The 21,668-nt window shown below is 39.4% G+C and overlaps 2 protein-coding genes and 1 long non-coding RNA gene across 13 annotated transcripts in view; all 3 read right to left on the bottom strand.

The window, feature by feature from the left end:
• The window catches only part of DNM1L (dynamin 1 like), a 35,487-nt gene extending 33,466 nt beyond the window's left edge, over window positions 1-2,021 (bottom strand). For 3 of the 5 annotated variants that reach the window (XM_015628140.1, XM_015628143.1, XM_015628145.1), the window contains exon 1: window positions 1,796-2,021. In XM_015628140.1, the coding sequence (XP_015483626.1) occupies window positions 1,796-1,897 (102 nt within the window). In that variant the 5' untranslated portion in view covers window positions 1,898-2,021. The remainder of the gene's footprint in view (window positions 1-1,795) is intronic. The other 2 variants (XM_015628141.2, XM_015628144.2) reach the window with 1 other exon arrangement.
• LOC107204643 lies at window positions 180-1,789 on the bottom strand. The gene is made up of 2 exons (XR_001521671.2): window positions 1,247-1,789; window positions 180-1,132 (listed from the first exon to the last, which is right to left on the bottom strand). It is a non-coding gene; the product is annotated as an uncharacterized LOC107204643 (long non-coding RNA).
• Window positions 2,022-13,624: 11,603 nt separating the features above from the next.
• The window catches only part of FGD4 (FYVE, RhoGEF and PH domain containing 4), a 100,312-nt gene continuing 92,268 nt past the window's right edge, over window positions 13,625-21,668 (bottom strand). For 6 of the 7 annotated variants that reach the window (XM_015628988.3, XM_015628989.3, XM_015628991.3 and 3 more), the window contains exons 12-17: window positions 20,977-21,007; window positions 20,708-20,803; window positions 20,175-20,300; window positions 17,975-18,115; window positions 16,715-16,855; window positions 15,707-16,535 (exon numbers count right to left, since the gene is read on the bottom strand). In XM_015628988.3, coding sequence (XP_015484474.2) covers window positions 16,278-16,535; window positions 16,715-16,855; window positions 17,975-18,115; window positions 20,175-20,300; window positions 20,708-20,803; window positions 20,977-21,007 — 793 coding nt within the window. In that variant the 3' untranslated portion in view covers window positions 15,707-16,277. Of the gene's footprint in view, window positions 14,005-15,706; window positions 16,536-16,714; window positions 16,856-17,974; window positions 18,116-20,174; window positions 20,301-20,707; window positions 20,804-20,976; window positions 21,008-21,668 lie in introns of those variants that run through there. The other variant, XM_033514543.1, reaches the window with a different exon arrangement.

The raw sequence follows: 21,668 nt of genomic DNA, 5'->3' as shown, positions 1-21,668 counted from the left end.
AGTAAAGAGAGAAAAATAAACAAAAAACTACTTTAAAATTAATTTTTCTTCTCCTTGCTGAATATGTAAAAAGGTCATTTAAAAAAGGCAACTGGCAAATTGGAAGAAAAAGAGCATAACTCAATTAACAGAGAATTACAGAAACCTTAACTGGCAGCATTTACTTCCTACAAGAAAAATGGAGGTGAAAAATTCAAGACTGTTTATTGTGAATATTATTCACAGACAAAAAAGCAAAGACAGGATATGACAGTGGGCTACAGATACATCAACAGTGTTAACAAACAAACAAAAGGCCTCAAAGAAACAAGACTGTGTAAAAGGCACATGTTAAAAAATAAAAGGTAGCAAGCTACCAGCAGCAAAACTGTCAGCTGTAAGGCCATATCTGACACATCTCCAGAAATCTGGTCTCCAATAAACTAACTTCAAATTAACAGATTAATACAGTTTTATTTAAACTAAAACTAATTGCATAAAATAACCATCTACAGAACTACTATGCCAGTAAAGACAACTTTTTCTTCCAGCAACAAAGAAATCCCATGATACAGCTTGCTAGATATTTTATTTTTTTGGAATCCAAAGAGGACTTTTTTTTGTCATGATAGGAGATTTCGTGCTAATTCATGGGGGTTCATAAATATCCTGAATACAGCACTGACAAGATATTGATACTGATGGGGAGACTAATGAAGGCAAACACACGTCAATACTGTTTTAACTCTCAGTATTGACTTATGGAAAGTATTTACACCTAGGAAAAGATAACTGGGACAGAGTTGTTTAAAAGTATTTTTAAAAAAATGCCACTTCAATATATTTCATAGAGTGAAACTGGAAAAAATACTTTTTTAATCTTACATGGAGAAATGCCATTCCATTTACTTATACAGCTGGTGTTTTAAGTTATTAATAAAAATCTTGAGTACCGAGTAATTGGTATTAAAGTCTTCGGTGAGCAAGCTATTGTCAAGGAGTACAAACATTCAAGAGATATTTAAATTTCACAGAAACAAAATGAGAGACCCATGAGCTTCAAGTTTTACTCCTGTTTAACACTTCATCTTCTACCGCTGTAGTTCTGGTCAGGTATGTTCAGCTGCCAAAAGTTCTGCTGAAAATCAGCATCCTATTTGAAGAGATATGAGAGGGCACGAGTTATCTTCGAGCCCAGGGGCATTACCAGGCTCACACGCACGTCTTGCAACTGTTGCAGCCAACAGTCGCCGGCCTCGCCTCTCACCTTCACTCCCCATTACCAGCTAAGACAAAGAGTCCAAACGACCCAAGAACTCGGGGGAAAGGACAGCCATCCACGCCTGCAAGATGCCGTCCCGCTACCGCATCTCTTTCATTCGGCCCTCGCTGCACGGCCGCTGTCGAAGAAGGGAAGCCACGGACCGAGCAGCGATGGCGGGCACGCTGACGCACCGGGGCGGCTGCCCTTCCACGGGTCCCCCGAGGCCACCCGCGCCCCGGCGTGCGGGCCGGAGCCAGGGGAGACGGCGGCACCGGCCCTGCCGCAGCCCTGCGGAGCTCCTGGGCAGCTCGAACCGCTCCGGAGAAGCGCCAAAGGGCGGGCGGCGCACGAGGCGCTCCCAGCGCAGCCGGGGTGAGGCAGCGGAGCCGCGGAGGGCGTGCGGCGGGGACGCGGGCGGCGAGGGCGTCCCGCCCGCACCGCCCGCCCTCGCCTGCCGCGTCCCCCCGTGCCCTTGGCGGAGGCAGCCGCGGGTCTGCAGCGGCGGAAGCGCGATGGACACCCCGACCTTGCCCCCGGCCCGGCCCGCCTCACCTGCGTGCCCACCACCACGATCTGCGGCAGCTGGATGATGTCGGCCCCCACCGTGTTGAACACGTCCTGCAGCTTGTTAATGACGGGGATCAGCGCCTCCATAGCGGCGGGCGAAGGGACAGGGCGGGCGAGGCGTCGGCGGTCGATGGACGCGACGGGCACCGGCGGCTCCCTCAGCCGCCCCCTGCGCCTGCCGCCATCGGCGCCGGCCCCCGCGCACGGCCCGGCCCCCGGCAGCCTCCGCGCGGCCCGGCGCCGCCGCCAGGCACCATGGGAGTTGTAGGCCGTGGGGGCTGCCGGGGCCCCTCCCCGGGCCGCGCCCTGCTCGGACAGCGCGGGGCCGCGGGAGGTGGAGTGATACAGGACACAGGGCGATGGATTGTATGACACGGCATTGACATGTTTTATTACACAGAATCACAGAATCAGTGAGGCTGGAAAAGACCTCTGAGATTATTGGGTGCAGCCTGTGATTGAACATCCCCATGTCAACTAGACCAAGACAGAGTGCCACCTCTAGTCCTTCCCTAAACGCCTCCAGGGACAGTGACTCCATCACCTCCCTGGGCAGCCCATTCCAATGCCCAATCACTCTTTCTGTGAAGAAATTCTTCCTAATGTCCAACTTAAACCTCCTCTGGCACAGTGTAAGACAATGTGCTCTTGTCCTGTCACTGTCACCCAGGAAAAGAGCCAGACTCCCCACCTGGCTACAGACTCCTCAGGTGGTTGTAGAGAGTGGTAGGGTTCCCCCTGAGCCTCCTTCAGGCTGAACACCCCCAGCTCCCTCGGCTGCTCCTCACAGGACTTGTGCTCCGGACCCTTCCCCAGCTCTGCTGCCCTCTCCACCGCTCCAGCGGGTGCCACAGGCTGGGACAGGCCGGCCTCGTTCCCCCAGAGATGTCACCAAGGAAAGGTGCTGAGAGACAAAGTGCCAGAGCTCAGCAGCATCTGCTGTCACAAAGCAACAGAGCAGGAAAATGAAGCGGCTGGGGCAGGGAAGAGGCAAAACGGCAGATTTTTCTGGGGAAGAACAGAACTAGAGATCTGCTTCTACAAATTGCACAGTGAAAGGACTATTCTTACATTTCTGTTCACATATTGAGAATTACAATGGACACAAAACAGCTATATTTATTCTGTTTGCTTTCTTGGGGATATTTTTTGTTTTGCTGTGAGATTCTTGGATAATCATCTGAAATTCTGTAACTTAGATGTATATCTAATAATATATAATAATATAATATATCTGTATTAATAATAGGTTAGGTTGAGGTGTCTTAGGAAGTGGAAAACTGTGTGAGACCTAATACTCAGCTGTGCTATAAAAAGAGATAAAATGAAACCAAAGGATGACTTGTGATGGGAGATCACAACAAATAAGCCGTCTAATCTCCAAATGTCTTTCCTTTGAGTGCATTTTCTGAAAGATAAATTATGAATATGCTGGCACTGAGTTAATTTGAACTTTGTTCTTTCTTGTAAGCAGCAGAGTAAAAAGGCTTCTGAAAGTTTCAAGTTTCGCATGGCATTAGAATTCTTATTCTTGTTCTATACAAATTAGTCTTTTCCAGTCTTCACGTCTTGAAACACTCAAATGTCAAAGGAAAGAACAAGGATATGTGTTCTTATTTGTAGATCTTTTCAACAAAGTTTCTCATTCTTGGCCAAGTAATTTCACACTGTTTGTCAGAGGGATAATATTTTGTGATAAAAGCATAAAGATGGCTAAGCAATTTGAAACTCTCCAAAAGTCAGTGTATTCAGTACAGAGAGAAGCAGTTAATGCGTGCAAATTTTGGGAAGAAAGTCCTGAATGACTGCTGAGGGCTTCCTGTCAGGCAAACATTACCCAGTGGTTTCACCCATTAGATCTCAGCATCCCACTGAACTGATGGTTCCCAGAGATCATTAATACCAAAAGGCCATTTGGCATCCACCTCTCCAGCTTCCAGGACAAAAGGAAATGTTTCCCTGACACAGCAAATAATCTTTTTTAAAAGGTTTGCTGTTCCCTGTTAAGGCTGATCTCCTCTTCTTCCTTGAGTGTCTGGAAGGAAAGGAAAAGAAAAAAAGGGAAGGGGAAGGGAAAGGGAGAGGGAAAGGAAACAATAAGAGCATCTCAACTGCACAGGATAAGAAGCTGCTGGCTCCCAATGAAGATGGATAAACCAGCTTATTTCATTATGCAAATATCTCTTCTCCTACCACTTTTATTTTGCCATATGACCTCATGGACACCCCTGTGAAATGGAGAAAGTGAAACCTGGTTTATGTCTTAATTTAGACCAGAAGTGGGACATCTCAGCAAGCATATAAAACTGGAAGAGGGTCAGAGAGGGACAACAAGGATGATGAAAGGTATGGAGCAGTTTCTATGTTGAGACCAACTAAGAAAGCCAGGAGTCTTCACTCTACAAAAGAAATGGCACAGGGTAGCAAGGACCAGAGGTCTGTGTATTCATTAGCAACCTGGAGTGGGTGAAAGAGAATCAGGTTTCTTTACTCTGCCTTCCAATAGAGACATTTTGGGAACATCTAATGAAAGTAAGAGCCAACTCAGAACAAAACAAAGACAGTAGCCCCTTACAGGTGCTTTGGTGACCTTTTGAGCTCTTTGCCAAAGGATGCTGTAGACAGTAAAACTTTAAATTGATTCAGATGTTGTATGGCTTAGTTTAAGAAGGAGAAATGCATTGCATGTATCAAAAGAGCTCTGTAGGGATCAGATCTAGCTGGGGCTGTTTCTGAGCTGACAACGTTTGGAAGCCGCGAGAGCAGCATGCAGAAGCACTGTGTGCACTTGCCCGTTAGCCTGTCCCACTATGGCTATTCTTAGAATTTTATCAGTGTAATATTTCAAGGAGAACACAGAGGAAATATCAGTTGCTGAACCAAGTTGAGCCAAGCCAGCTTGCCCAGCAGACATGTTGAAAGGCCTGTCAAGGGCTGGATACGCCAGTGGAGAAGCACAGTGGAAATGAGGAGGAAATGAATTAAGGAAGAAATGCAAGAAGAAAGTACTGAAGAAGATATAAAGCTAAGAAGCATCAGACTGCTAAATTTAACACATTTTACATTTCTGGCTAAAAAGTGAAAGCCAGAAATACCTCTGCTGTGAAGTGCCCTGGCCTGCACCAACAGGCACCTCAGCCCTGTTGAGGACTGTGCCAAAGCAATAAATATTTTAACAAGCAATGCTTATTGGCAGCTTTAACTCTAAATTTCCAAGTCTGACTTACATTGTACTGAGCAAGAAACTCAAAGATCTGATAAAGGCAGTAGCAGTCATACTGGTTATTTAAGTTAATTGACATAAGGACACAGGAACTGCCACACCAAAAGTGACCTGATATCAATCTACTTCAGGACCTTGTCTCTAAGACCTTCCAGCATCAGCCCTCTGGGGAAAATCTAAAAATTCAGTAATAAGATCTTCTCATTCCAAAATGATGTTAAATAATTTTGATATTGCTGTAAGATCTGAAGTAGACAGTTCAATATTTCTTCTATGTTACTGCAAACTAGATTGCTTTATTTAACATATAATAGGTTTTTGTCCCACCACACCAAATTCTGGGCTCCAATGACAACCTCTGGTGGTAGATTTCATTATCTAATTATATATAATGCAAAAAAAAATCAAATTGGTATGAGTTTTGTATTTGTCATCTTCTAATCTCCACATAAAACTCCTGGGTTTTATGTTTGATATCAGGAGAACATTTCCAGACTTTCTTCTCCATTATATGAATTTCTTTTTAGTTTTGCATCATCATTTGCTTCCATTTTCCTCAGAGAGATGTGTCTTTTTTATTGGCATACTGACAGTAATGGACAAATCATTTGCCATTTAGTTCATTTATGCCAGACAAGGAACCCACAAACTAGCACCTCAGCAAAGCATATTTCCTAACATCCTCTTTTGTATAGAGAATTCTTACTGAAATATGTAAATATGTAATGTAGCATTTATGCTTCATACATTCATACTGCTTTATACTGCAAAAACACCATTAGCAAAATACTTCTATAAATTATTCCTTACTAATGTCACTTTTTGGAACCATGCAGTACAGCAGTTATGTGGGTCTGGCAGAGATCAGATTTTATGTGAAGTCAAATTGAATGGTGTTTCTGTATTCTCCAGAACAAACTTGTCACAGATATAATTGTAACAGTTTCTTACACCAGACACCATTAGAAGATGAGATAAATAAATTCCTGAACTCCCTTGACAGAATGATCCTTTGTTTGGCTGTTTGACACAGATTTCCCAAGCTGAGAGATTCTAAATCATGCTTTTTTTCTTTTTTTTTTTTTCCAGAAGCAACAGAAGTCAGAGGTTTGAAATCCATAGTCCAGGAATTCTGCTGAGTTGGTAAAGCAAGCTCTCCTACGTGCTTCAACTGGCTTTAAGAAATCATAGTGCTGATAGGAATTCCTGAGTGTGAGGAACATGTTACCTGGGCTGACACCCAGTCTCTGACAAAACAAAGTTATCCTGGGGCAGGGATGCAACTTTGCTGGACAATATGAACTAAACAACTGAGAATTCCTTATGTTTTCTTAATCTGAATACTGGGAAGTTATTTATAAAAATCCACTGGCTATTTGGGGTTTCACACGACTGCTGTTAAAATTTGCTTGTGAAATTGAAAGCAGGTTTCAAGTTAAGGGAGGGGAGAGCAGAGGTCAAGAGCTGCAAAGCAAGCACAGCAGTCAAACCCCATAAATCAGTAACAAAGCCCAAGCACTTTGGAAGACATCAGCTTCTCTCACAAGGCCAAGAGAGATAAAAACTTAGGCTGGAGATGAAAGTAATCTCTGTATCCCTGTGGATTCCTGTACAGAAGTGGCTCCCTCCTTGCTGCAACTCAGGTGGTCACTTGAAATAACAAACACAGTACTTTAAACAGTTGTTTCAGTAAAAGATTTTCACCACCCTAATGCTTTACAGTTCAATTTTCATGTGAAGACTTTTTATGTTAAAGGACCAAGGTTTTGGGAATAAAGACAATAGCCTCCTGTCTGCTATCAAGTAAGTAACTTTTATTGTTAGCAAAATGTACATTTAGCATTCAATTGAGTTAACATAAATAGAAAAGAAAAAAAAACTTACCCAACCAAACCTTACCTTAGCGAAAACTTGCTGGTATTTGGGAGGAATTAAGCTTTTATCTTCTGCTTCTGGATCTAGTAGTTAAATAAGACCATTTCCTGTAGTCTTTTTAAGGTAAAATACTATGCCAAGAGGAGTATTTTTTATTTTTATGATACAAATTTCTTCTGCACACTGCTTATGATTGGCACAATTTTAAATTGGAAATGTAATAATTGAGCATATGTGACTTACAGCATCACACCCTGCTTATAAGAGTAATGATAGCATACACCCACCTGCCATGTATTGCTTTGTACTGCAGATTTGTCTTGAAGCTCAAAGATGCAGGTATTTCTATATGTGGAACACAGCTGTAGGATGCACTTCAGGAACTAAAGGGCATTCAGTTAATAGAACCAGCTTAGTGCTAGTCTGAGATCAAATTCCGAAATATGACATAGTTAAGGCAGGTCTTTTGCAAATGCTGTGTCCCAGAACCTCAGGCTATAAAATTTGGATTTACTTTGCAAGACATATATTCAAGTAAGACAAAACAGGTAAGGCAGGTAATTCCACATGCTAGGCAGTACATCTAAACAGAACTACAATGAAATCCTGTCTTCTTCCATCCCAGGGTCATTAATTTATTTTCACACTGAGAGAAGGCTCCCCTATTCAGTAGCAGTCAGAGTCCAAAACCCATTTCCCCAAAGCAGGAATTTCCCCTTACCTAGAGTTTGGAAAGGTGAGTCGGGCATACTGTGTTAAAACCTGTTCAGAAGAGAGCACAAATCTCCATCCTTGTTTCCAAACACAAGTTCAGTGAGTCAGAGATACAAGTTCAGTGTCCAGTGAACCCAAGAGAGTTCATTTCCACGTTCTCCATGCAAGAGTGCTGTGACTGCCTGGCTCCCAGACAGGAGTAGGAAGGGGCAGAAGAGAACATGAGGCTACTAAAGGCCAAAGAGGGAGTAATCCCAGATCCTGCTCCCAAGACAATCTCCATTTCTTCAGCCATGTGTTATTTCAATATTACAAATGCATAAATCAAATCCAGAAACTTCTGGAATCTGTAAGTTAAATAAGGTCATATTCAGTAAAATTAGTGAAGATATTTTTATTATGAAGATATTTTTGGATCCAGAAGTTCATCTTACCCAATTAAGGATCTATTCCATTAGATGCTTCCGACAGCAGAAATTTCCTTCATTTAACAAATAAAAACATATTCAAATTTGGCTGTTGAAATTATTAATGAATTTTCTTGGTAAGATCTTGATGGTTGAAGGCCATGTCAACTCAGACTGCGGCAGGCAGTGCATGTTGCTCATGACACCAGAGCATTGTGCTTTTGAGACAGAGACAGCACCATGCAACACAGACATGGTGTTCCTCAAGGAACCAAACTCCACAGTGTGTATCCTGACTCACCACAAAAACTGGGTCCAGTGAGGCTAAATATTGCCATGGCTGCCTGGTCCTCAGGGCCAAGAAGGCAGGGGATGAACAGCTCCCAGGAAAAATGGTCACAATCATAAGGATCCTCCTGCTTGTCCATTAGAGACACCACAGGACCCTCCAGAGCAATTTATTTAGAACAAAGAAACTCCAAAATACTGTGTTTGCCAAAGGCTGGTCTGCCACTTCTCTCATGTCAGGAAGTTCATGCAATGCCAGGAATGACTCTGTGGTAATGAGGCAGTGTTAGTCAGGCTCTTCAGGAAAGCCAGAGCAGGCAACGCCCGCCACTTCCTCGCCAACTTGATGGGCTCTGGACAATTTGCTGCCACAGGAATATCAGTGCTTATTAACCCTGCTGATTTAAAGGAATTAAGTAGGACCTGTGGTGACGCATTTCCTGTAATTTGAGTTTTATAATTGTGTTCTCTTATTAAAGCACATTTTTAGGGTAAACGCTATTATTTTTGCCTCCATGCAGAAGGCATTGAATTGTGCTTAATGGGGAAAATGAGGTTTGGAACCGAGTTAACCACAGTGCAAAAAAAATCAGATAAATCAGAAAGTTACACAAACAGAAAGGGAAGCATTAGTCTGTGTGGTTAGTAAGTCCTTATTTCAACTACTGATTTGTTTACAATGTGTGCAAAGAGATGAAGATGTAGAAATGAAAGAATAATTCTTGTATGCAACTCCTTCCAGCCAGGAACTACCAAGAACTACAGTAACTTTTCCTCCCTCTGTTTTGGGGGAAGTGTTTTCTGCAACATTGTTCTCACCTGCAGAAGAATACGAAGAATAAATCAGGTACAATCAAAACAAGTTTAATGTATGCAGATTAGGGAAATCAGAGGCAAGAGCAACTAGTTTTGTTTGGTGGTTAAAGGACACATCCAGCTAATTACCTGATCATTTTTTGTTATGCAGAACCACTTTAGTTCAGTACATGAGATCATGTTGATCATTAAGTATTGAGTAATACTAAGAAAGTTTTGGGGCTATGCTGAACATTTTCCTTTATTTCTGCATTTTTCTACAGGGGTGGCAGTACAGAAATCCATCAAGCACCTGGTCACATTCCCATTACAGAAATCTGGACCAAAGTGTGCAGGATTGCAGAGACCATGTCTTTTATCTTTCCCACCTAGGATGTCACAGCATTAAATACACCCTTTATAAACTCAGAATACATCTTTCACCAACTTAGCAGTACTTGTTTGTAACCAGCACTTCAGAAAATTAGACACCAGTGTTCCAAAATAGGTCCTTACCTTCACACACAAGAAACACAGCTTAGAGATTTAATCAGCAAAATGAACAGTAGGTGGACAAAAAAAATTACTAAACCAGCAATACTTATTTAATGATGCTTTTATTTTACAGGATACAAATTTCTGTTCTTTTTAAGTACTCAACATGAATTAAAGTGCTTAATTTTTACAATTCTCCACCCACCTTAGGATCAAATATACATATGTTACAGAAAATATGTACAATATCTTCAACATTTTTACATTCATATATTTCTTAACCATAAAAATGACGACTTACATTTGCACAACTTACAATGGCATTTGTATTTCACCTTTTTAATATTATTCACTTTATTGCAAACCAAAACAAATTTACAGGTCTTCCAATTATTATTTAAGAAATATTTTTGCAATAAAATCAGAAATACTTCCATAATGAAGGGAAATTAGCATGTATAGCCTGCAATTCTGATGTCAAACATTACAGCTGTTACAGCTCCCACTAAAATTAATGTATTAATCTGCCTTAAGGGCTGCAGAATGGAAAATACACTGGTAGAAAAAATAGTATTTCTGTTGCAAACTGTTCTATACATGCAACAAATTTGGCTTAAAAATACCAGGGCACATAGATGCAAAATGCTTTGACATAGTTCTCTCTTTTCTGAATGTTTCCATCATAAATACTTAATGAATCTATGAAGATGAACTATAAACAGAAGTAGGTTGGTGTTATGCAGTGGCTGAAAACATGTTTTATTCGCAGAAATCTGCTTGAGGATTTTGAGAAAACACACATTCTACATTCACTTGTGCTAGGAAGAAGAAGGGGTGAAATAAAATGCCATAGCATATGCTGGGTAGAAATTTAATCACAAGGTTTCAGAGGAAGCTGATTGAAATGCCTCACTGGAATTAGCATGTTTGTGAGGGCTTTTGTGTTTGTTTTTATAGGCTGAAATAGTAAACATGCCACAATAGCAGATCTACCTTCATCTTTTTCCAGAAAGCATACTCAACACAGTTATTATACATTCTATTTTGAATGCAGCACAGTGTATTTTTTGATTGTAAAATACTGCTTGAAAACAAGTCATCTGAATAATAGTCTCAAATATATAAATACACATATATACATATACACACATACATATGTGTATATACACACACATACGTAATCATTAAATTAATGTCATCATCTGTTAAAGGAAAAGGATTTAGGAAACAATCTGACTAGCAGATTAAAACTCCTATCTGGGGAAGATACTTACTACAGTCTCATGGGTCAGAACCAGCTAGATAAATTCCTCACACCAACAGGGCCACAGGCTAGAGCAGAAAACATTAACCCCATGTATTTAATTTCAGGTTTCAAACAGTACACCACAGAGACTGATGCCCATTTCACCAAGGGATTTTCCTTAAGGATAGTCAGTCACAAAATTATTTCTCTCCAATCATTTACTTTTGGATATATATTTTCAGTTGTTTAGGTTCACCCTACATTAATTATCTCCATCTGAGGTTCACCTGAGCTCTGTGACTCCAGGTGAGACATGGTATCTCAGAAGTTCCCAAACTGGTGGAATTTTCATCTTCCACAAGTGTCCTTATATGGTGTAAGGCAGATTCTGTGTGAATTTAAATCACTGAAGGTATAATAGCTCCAGCAGGCCCATGATAGTTTATACCAGCTATATGGAGAAAGACCTTTTGTTATTGCTTAGGATTATTTCTACACGGAATGTTTATTTCTTTCCTGAAATTCTTTCCTTTAGTGTAAGAAACAACTACCCTCTCTTAATTTTATTTAATCTTTCCTTGAAATGAAAAGCTGATGACTTTTTAATACTAGCTGTGGTGAGGAACCCAAACAACCTGTCAAATGTTTCCACCTCTTTCCCACTTGTTTCTGTATATTTTTTTTCCTTCTGACTCCACTTGGAAGCCTGTGGAGCATAATTCTCTAATCTCACCTATATTTTACTTAGTGTATTTACTCTATATTTAATCAGTGCCTTGCCTTCATCCATAACTTAAAAACATGAACAATAAAATCCTCTTTTTTATGAAAGGGAGTTAGAATCTTTGAGGAGATTTATAAAGCACTTTGAGATGGTTTTGCATAAAAAGGTGCTACTATATATACATGCAATTAAAGTGGTTTAATATTCTGCTCCAAATAGAAGAGAATGTTTTGTACTCTCAATAATTATTTTGCACATATAAGTTAAATACACTTTGGAATAAACAAAACTACTCAGCATAAAGAGATTTGAAAATACTACATAGTACAGGTTTAATAGCAGCTCTTCAACCAAGCAGGAGTACCTGATACCAGACGAGAATTTTTAGAGGGTCTGGAGGAATGGTGCAGACATGCAGATATCATGATACACTATTTTCCCATGGTAGGGGAAAAAAAATAAGTAATTTCAAAAATATATTGCTATGATCCAAAAATATGAATGATAAAATTAAGTCTTGTTCTGGTTCACAGATGAAACCACTAAAATAACTTTTGATCTGCTTTAAATCACACAGAAGAGTGATCACTTTTAAAGTGAGAAACAAGCATTACTTGAACACAAGAGTTGCAAAACTTAAATAATTCAGCAGTTATTCACATGCATTCATGCATTATGAATGAATGCTTAGTTACAGTTTTTTTCCTTACACACAGAGCTTTATGCTCACAAATTTAATGCCTTTTTTCTTTTCCTTGAAGAATTTAAGAATTTATTTCAAATGGGAACAGCTTCTACCTTGTTAGAATGATGGTTTTAATTTCACTGCTCTTCTCATAGTTCTTAAGCCACAGCAGCTACAACTTTGTATTTGTTCCTCTGCAGTTGTAATTTACAATTTAAAGTTAAACTTTGGGATGCTGTTAAGAGGGCTTGTCTGTGGAGAATGAAGACAACAGGATGGTTAAATTTAGAAGCAATTTCTCCATCTTATGATGTCCTTTAATATTGGTAAGACATACTTTTCCCACAAAATACACACAGTACTATGTATTTGCGTGCCAAGGCATTCTGACTCAGAAGAGAACAATTCTGACAAAGCAATTGATTATGAGAACATGGAATGGGTTTCACTAGGGTAAATAAAATATCCTGTGCTATATAAAATTTAATGTCTGAGAGCAAACATGAGGCTAACATCCAAAAAACAACTCCCAGTGGTAACTTCTTTTCAAATTGCTTATGCCCAGATGCAGGGCTTAGTCTGGGTGATGCTGCCATTCAAGTAGCTTCAAATACTCAATACCACTATAACAATAAGGCATCAGAGAAATTGCTACTTCTAATCACTTATATGGAATGGAGCTTTCTACCTGGCTTGGAATTAGGTTTGCAGGAGCTTAGAAAACAAATGTACTACACAGCACCAAGTTGGGTTAGGATGCTGACCTGCTGAAGGGCAGGAAGGCTCTGCAGTGAGTTCCAGACAGGCTGGATCAATGGGTCAAGCCTGCTCTAAGAGGTTCAACAAGGCCCAGTGCCAGGTCCTGCACCTGGGTCACAACAACCCCTGCAGCACTACAGGCTTGGGGAAGAAAGGCTGGAAAGCTGCCTGGTGGAAAAGGACCTGGGAGTGCTGGTTTGACAGCAGCTGAACAAGAGCCAGAGTGTGCCCAGGTGGGCAAGAAGGCCAAAGGTGTCCTGGCCTGTATCAGTGTGGCCAGCAGGACCAGGGCAGTGATTGTCACCTGTACTTGGCATGGGCGAGGCTGCCGCCTCAAATGCCACGTCCAGTTCTGGGACGTGAAAGACAGGATAAGAGGGACATGGAAGTGCTGGAGTGGAGGTGGCTGAGGGACCTGGGGGTATTCAGCCTAGAGAAAAGAAGGCTCAGGAGGGACCTTATTCTCTACAGCTCCCTGAAAGGAGATGATGGCAAGGAAAGGATTGGTCTCTTCTCCCGAGAAACAAGCAATGGGACAAGAGGAAATGGCCTGAAGTTGTGCCAGGGGAGTTTTAGATTGGATTTAAGAAAATACTTTGTCACCAAAAGGGAGGTAAAGCATTGGAACAGACTGCCCAGGGAAAGGGTTGAGTCACCATCCCTGAAGGTATTTAAAAGGTGTGTAGACGTGGCACTTAGGGACAAGATTTAGTGCTGGACTTGGCAGTGCTGGGCAATGGTTGGACTCGGTGATCTTAGAGGCCTTTTCCAACCTAATTGATTCTACAGCCATATCATCAGTATTTTCAGTGTAGCTCACTCCTTCCAATCTGAGAACTCCTTTAAAGCAACTCCTTCCTTTACGCTCAATACCTTGACCACGGGAAACTGTTTCTATACACTGGAATGTGGCAGGTCAACTCTCCATATCCCACAACTGCATTTGAGGCTCTCGTAGAAGATAACCCACTCTTGGGAGATGGCTGTGAAGCAAAGATAGCCACCATGAGTTCTGCTTGCTTAGCTGAATGTTCCCCCATCCCTTGCCAAGGCATATGTAAGATTACATATATTAGCTAGGGAGATCTTGTGTTACCTTGGCAAAAATCTGATGATGTTCACCAACCTGTTTTGATATGAATCAAAACAGGCTTGAGCTGCCCATTGCTAAAGGTAAACACAGCTGCCAGTAGAAGCAACTTAAAATCTCTAAGGGAATTACAGAAGGGCTTGCACATTGGATAAAAGTAATACTAGGGTTATATCCAGAATAATCTGGACACAGGGAGCACCCAAGGAAAATAATTCAGAACAGACATGCATCGAGTCAGCTGGAGAGTTAGTACTCTACCACACCATGTCCTGATCATTATTAACACTGGTGTAAAGCTGTGGAATCTAAAGGCTATGGTAGATCTTGGATCTGTGCATGTAAGAGCAAAATCCATCCCACTAAGTTACATGACATTCTTATGAAGGAATGATGGACACTGCATGCTCATGTGTGCTTGACACTACAAACAGATATTAATCCCTTGCTAAATGTAAAATGAGCTGGGTTTTTTTCCCCCTATTTGTTGCTGAAGGAGTAAAGCAGGAGTAGGATAGTGGATAGTTAGTTTGGCAAATTCATTATAAAAACCCAACAATTTAAATCTGTCATGCTACTAACAAAATTGAACCTGAGCTCTTCAGCTTGACGTGATTTAAAATACAGACTGCAGATTTATTGAGAAGGAAGACTCCTGAATGTTCTTATGACAAGGTGATTGTAGAAGTTACATATTTTCCCTCCTTTAAGGGTTTCAGAAAGGAAAGACAGCAATGATTTTAATTGATAGTCAATCACTACCTCTGAGTTTGCCATATTTCATTCAAGGATATAACAGTAAAAATTTTAGGGAGATCATTCGCCTCTATGTATAAAAACCCTAATAGGAATGGAAGTTCATAAGGAACTTAATATCGTAAAGCCAGTGAGTCCTTATACCCAGAAGCAGAAAACAAATAATGTTAGTTCATAAAATTTCAGATTTGCAAACTCAGACTTCATCCTACATTTTTAGAAACCACGCTCCACTTTAAAACAATAATCCTTGAAGATTGTTGTCATAAATAAGCATTACAATACCTAATCTTCTACAAAAATTAAAAAACTTAAGTTCAAAATGTTCTTTTGCTCCAATAACCATAATAGCAAAAATACACATTCCCAGAAGGTTACTAGAATCTGTTGCTTTTCTCAAACCACATACTGCATTTAAGCAACAAACTACTGCACTCTTAAAAGCTAACAGTGATAGGACACTGAAGAAAAGCGATTACTTGTTTTAAACACAACTGGAATTCATTTGTCCATTGCATGCCACTGACATTACTGCTAATTTTTTGATGCATAAAAATATCAAGATCATTAAGTGTCAGCTAGTAAAACAAATCACTGAACAGTATTTTCAGTTTAGGACTGTGTTTAATTTGAAATAGGAAACATGCTTTTTTTTTTTTTTAAATAAATTATTCACTAATAAGAACCCAGTATCATGAAATCAAAGCAATAATCAAGTATTGTACATTTTTAATACTGTACATATATTATATATAGTTTTTTCATATTTTAGGTATTTATTTCTAGATTGAAAACCATTAGATTTTTTCCTTGATAAATTGAAACCTTAAAAGCCAATATACCTGTGACAGCAATTTGCATTACTTTAATTAAAAAGATACAAGTGAATACAACATATGTACAGAATTGTGGAAATCAGTCTACAAACTACATACATTAAACCAAACTGTCCCTGCATATTTAAGTACAGATCTATTTTGGCAATGTGGAGGTATATCTTTTATCCTGTTGCAAGTCCTAACATGTAAGTAGGAAGCTTCAAATATTTGCATTGGTAATGAAAGTAGCAAATGTTAACTGAAGAGCAACTGGATTTAAAAAATCTGCATTACAACAAACAAGTAGTACAGTAAAGTTAGTAAGTATTTTTAATAGCGTTCACATTTTTTTAAAAAGTCTCTGAAATGGACCTGTACATCACTTTTATTGACAGAACATAAATATAAGAAAAAGATCCCTAAAAAGACCAGAATTCTTTCCCAAACATAAAGTGCCAAGATGTGTATGGTAGTAAGAAGTTTTTATCTTTTTTTTCTTTTTTTTTTTTCTTTTTTTTTCCTTGATTGAGCAAAGAAAAGTTAACCACAATTTCAACTGAAATCATTTAAAAATGCCACATGTTCTTGAGCTTCAGCATTCAGATCTTTTAGAAGATTCAGGATGCTCTTCCAAATTCACTTGCAGTTCATTTTGATATTCTAGTGTCTCACCTTTGACAGCTAAATGGATAACTTTTAGCCACTTCTGTTTCAGTTCCTCATTGTCTGCAGCAAAGCTGTGCACAGACTTGGACTGGGTCAGTTTGAAGCTGTGGGGGAGGTCAGCACTTTTTGGAGTGTCATCCACTGTGTAGCCCAGAAGAGGAATTGTAGCCAGAGCTTTGACATCCTAAGGAGAAGTTGTTCTTTATTAAGAGCAGACAACTAATCTCCCCATTACTTCTCATCTGCTGTACAATTTGGTGAAAACACTTGGATCTTTCCTCCATTCCCAAGCTATTTGTTGTCTCTTCCCCAAATACCAGTGACAATAATTACTAAAGTCTTTTCCATTTCCCCTGTGCTTACCTGTGGAGCACCATACATGTAGAGCACAAGAGCCTCCTGTTTGGGTATGACACACCATGCTTTCTGCCAGGGCTTGGACTTCTCCATGTACTGAAGAAAGCTACATATGACACTATTTCCAGAGACTTCTGCAGATTCAATCTAGGAGGTAGGAGAAAGCATAAAAAGGAAAATAAACTTTCCTTCAATAAAGACTAAAACCACAAAGAACAGAAAAGCAGGAAATTTATCACCATTCATATCGACTCTTGGATAGTATCTGCAAAAGAGCTTCAGAAATACTCAAGAAAGATCATGAAGGATTTATGAGGAGTATATATATATTAAGCACATACAACATGTATTCCCTTAGCATGTGAAATCTGTTGCTTTTTTCATCAGTAATTTTGGATTACAGACTTTTAAATCACTCCAATTTTCATTTTGCCACCACAGCCAGATTTTTTCTATATCTGAGCATCTACAACAATGTCTGATTTCCTAAATAACACCATGTTAGGCACTGAAGTGCCACTAACTATCCAACATGACAACTTATCTACTTTGGCAGTCAAAATATTACGACAGAATCCAAAGCAAACAAACTTCTAAGAATAACATAAGCATTCAAGCACTAATCCTAGAGAAAAGATTAGATTAATTGCTTAAAATCTGTAGACAGTGTAAAATGCTGCTCAAGTTAAATAGTGAACCTGAGATGATAAGAAAGAACACAAAATAATTATGTGTTAAAATTTCCATTGACCTTGACTTTTCAGGTGGCAAAAGCTGAGGGCAACCTGACAACTTAAAGATCCATTTTATACACTGATCAAAACAGTATCTTACTACTCAGACTCTGAAGGAAGAGCAAAATTCTCCCTCATTCTTCTCGTTTCCATCCCCAGTTCTTTCACTCTGGGTACGTATTTTCAAAAATCAAGTGGTAGCAGTGGGATTTGTTGCTATGAAAGCTTAAGTGCAGAGGGAGAAAACTGAAAATTTGTAAGGGAAGGTTAAATTTTGTCAGCAGAAGCTGATGTAACTGAAAGAAGCAAACAAGTTTTAAGGTTTGTAATTCCCTTAAAAAATGTTAAGTTACAAGAAACAAAGCAATTTTGCAAAGGTGAGTGCTGGAAACCAAAATTTATGGAATGGGATGAAATTGATATACATATCTTTATTTCTCAAAGAGAAAATAAACTGCAAAAATATTATCATTTTTCACCTACAGATGAACCAAAATGACTGCAACTATACATATATTTTTGAATGACATACCTCCAAAATGCCCTTCCTCTTCTTTTCTTCACTGTCCGTACAACCAATTATAACATGATAGCAATCCTTACAGACTTTGTTCAATTTATTGCCATCATATTCGAGATGTGCTTTGTAATCAGAACATTTCCAGCAAACCACCTTAGAAAAAAAAAAAAATTTAGTATTTATAGAAGTTTATTAAAATATAAATAAAAATTGGTATTATGCTATTTTGTAGTATATTTTTAATTATACAGAACAAGAAAGATGTCTTTATAATATGTCAACAATAATTTACTTGAAAATAATGTTTTTCCAAATTTGTGCCACTACTTCTTAACTAGAAGTGCTTCTTCCTATTTACCTGGTGGAAATTTTGTACTTTGCATAAAAATTACATTAGGCTTTTAATTATATCTGTAGCTTAAAGTTAGGTATAGAATCAGAATACAGCACAAGCCATGCTGGCAGTTTCTTTATGTGGCAATCAGAAAGGTATATTTACCAACTGGTTTTCTATGTAACTAGAATGAGGTTATGACAATGAACAAAAACTACAATTGAGATGATCTTTTAATGATAAAAGTCTGACAAAATCAGAAATGGCTATTTTTGAACTTGCTAAGAAATATTAACATGTTTAAATGTATATATACACACCTATACATATAAAATCTACAGTTTTAAAATCGAGTCATAAATACACAGAATAAGTAAGTCAATATACACTGATTTTCTCTGATTTTTCTTTTCAGTATACATGTAACTCAAATGCAAGAGAGATAGCAGAGTTGTTTCATTAGAAATGTTTTTCCACAGAATTCTTCTTTCACATGAAAAAAGGTGCCCTGAATAAAAAAATATGTGTAATTATTTCAAGAAAGAAAGGTAGATAAATGGACTTGAACCATTAATGCATCTGAACAAAACTTTATTGTGGACTAAGGATTTGTAGAACTAATCTGGATCACCACCTTCAGCTTCTAGCTCGAGACAATACTAGTTAAGTATTCCAAATTAGTCACTTCTGGAAAGCCACCATTGCTAGCCCAAATTGACTCCCATGGAAAAAATCTTTAGAAATTAAAGCATAAGAAGATGTGATAGAGCTATAATAGAGGGAAGTAGCTAGGAGTCTAAACAAAAAGGGAAATAAAAACGGAAGGTGTGGTTTTAACATTAACAGAATTTTCAGACAGAGAGATCTGGGGGAAAAACCCTTTATAAAATCAATGATTTTAATTTAGAGCTTCTGAAAAAGTCTCTAGTGTCCTGCAAAGCACAAAAGCAGAGTTATGAATGCAGCAAGCCCTCATACCACTTAAAAACATCAGAAAGAAAAAAGACCTTGTACCACAAATATTAAAGCTGAGCTTGTACTACCATCTGGTGGAGACAGGCAGAGCTGCTGGGTGGCAAGAGAAGAAAGCACAGGGTGTTTGCTCTTCTTTTGATAACTTCTGAAAACTCATACTACCACTGTTTGAAGGTTGCTTGCAAGCTGCCTATGCTACTGTAGCACCCCACACAGAAAGCAGCAGCAATACTCTCTCCCCACCCACACACTCCCTCCTTCCCCTGATGCTTTGTAAATGTTCCCACAGTTACACACTGAGCCCAGCTGGGAGCAGCTCCAAGTTAACCTAATGAAAAACTGCAGGGTTTTATGGTCTTTTGGTGGAGTCAGCCAGTGCTGCCTGAAATAATGCTGGATTACACCATCTTAATATGCTCTTGAAACTCTTCATATTAGTAGAGGTTTTTCAAAGCTAACAATATACTGTGTGTAGGGCCATTATACACAATGGCCCATTATTGGGACATTATACACAAATATATGCTACTCCTAATGAGCTCCAAATTCACCATGCCAGCTAAAGCAGGCAGAGGGCCCCTGGTGGTATGCAGAGCTGTTTCTTTCAGCTCCAAGTGCAGCAGCAGACACCACAGCACTGTCACAGAGTTCCCATTGAAGCCTTGGATGCCCCATCCCTGGAGGTGTTCCAGGCCAGGGTGGATGTGGCTCTGAGCAGCCTGGTCTGGTGGAAGGTGTCCCTGCCCGCAGCAGCGGGGTTGGGACTAGATGATGTTTAAAGTCCCTTCCAACCCAAGCCATTCTATGGCTCTATGATGACAAGGAGCCATGAGAAGTCAAGCAGGTGCTTGGAGACACTCCCAGGCCTGCTGAGCAGCTGCAGGCACTGGGCTCTGCACTTACATGTCCACACGCTCGGCAGTGGTGCCTCCTCCTCGTCAGGGCATTGAAGGGTTCCTTGCATTTCATGCACATGGTGACTTCGTTGTCCCGGATCCACCTCGGCGCTCTCTTCCCAAGCTCAGCATTCTAAAGTGGGAGTGGGGGGAAACAGGAGGAGGATGGAAGAATTTTAAAAGCTATTAAAAAGCTGCACAGTACTTGAAATAGGGAAAGGAATTATTCTCTTCCTCTGGAAAGGAAATTACAAAACATAGCTCAAGATGCATTTTGAAATCTATAAAAGAAGTAACAAAGAACCCAGTCACAAATCATGATGCATCACTGAAAGGGTGTTCTGTGTTTCAAGACAGAAAGAGGCTTGTTTACAAGATTTGGCATTATGAACATAAACAATTACCAACGAGATGACTGCTTTATGAGTACTCTGCTATAAGAACGATGAGCTTGAAAACAAAGTTTCTGCCAAACTTTTTCCACTTATTGAAGAACACAATGGGTATTAAGAAGGTTACAAAGGAATAACAGCAGCTTACAGAGACTTCAACAGGCATGTCTTCATATTCTTTAGCAATAGCATTTCTGAAAGTTTCATTCCTCTGCTGAAAAGCTTCAATAGTACTCTGAAGTGCCTAAGGAAACAGGGGAGAAATTCCTCAGACTTGGTAAAATATAAAACAGAACTTTGCATTCTGACCAGTTATTGATCAGCAGAGAGAAGGTAGAGACAGAACACATGAATATTACTTTTCTGATTGCTTCAGTGACAAAGTATTTAGAAAATAAAGAATGTAGATGAATTTACCTTTATCCATTCTTCTTTATCCTGTTCAGAACTAAAAGAAATATTTGACACATTAGTTTGAGACTAGTGCAGGAAACATTGTCCCACTATCAACAACTTCTTGCAAAAGCCAAGTAACTGGGTAATAATTCTCAACAATTTAAACAATAGTAATTGTTAACTGTCCCACTTAAAAAAAAACCCCAAAAACAACAAACAAAGCAATCCAAGAGACAAAAGTTAGAAACATGAGAATTAGAGAATTAACACTTCAGTGTATGTGGCTCTCCAAAAGTGACCTCCTCCTTGGATAATGTGTTGGGGAAAAAACCCTGCTGCACCATGTAATACCAGTCATACAAAATTTAAGTTTTCTGTGGATTGCTCTGAAGGATGCAAAAGAGAACCTTTACAACACCTCAATTAAAACAGCTCCCCATGTGTTGCTTTGCAGTATTAGCAGAACTTTTAAGCAAGCAGAATGCTAAACAACTTTTTGTTTTTCCCACCTACCATCTGCACATGAGGAAAAAGAAACCTGTCCAGGGAGCCAAAATCATTCTTCCTACCTGCTTACAGCAAAAACCAAAAGCTGAGCTATTAAGCATAGTACCTGATCAGCAACCTTTCAAAGAAATAATCCACTAGCTGTTTATAAACAGTTGAAATTGAAAATGTACTTCAAGAGTAGTTTGAAAAATAAATATAAGCCT

This window comes from Parus major, chromosome 1A (genome assembly GCF_001522545.3).
Source record: "Parus major isolate Abel chromosome 1A, Parus_major1.1, whole genome shotgun sequence".
NCBI classification, from domain to species: Eukaryota; Metazoa; Chordata; class Aves; order Passeriformes; family Paridae; genus Parus; species Parus major.
This window is presented reverse-complemented; position numbering and strand designations above follow the sequence as displayed.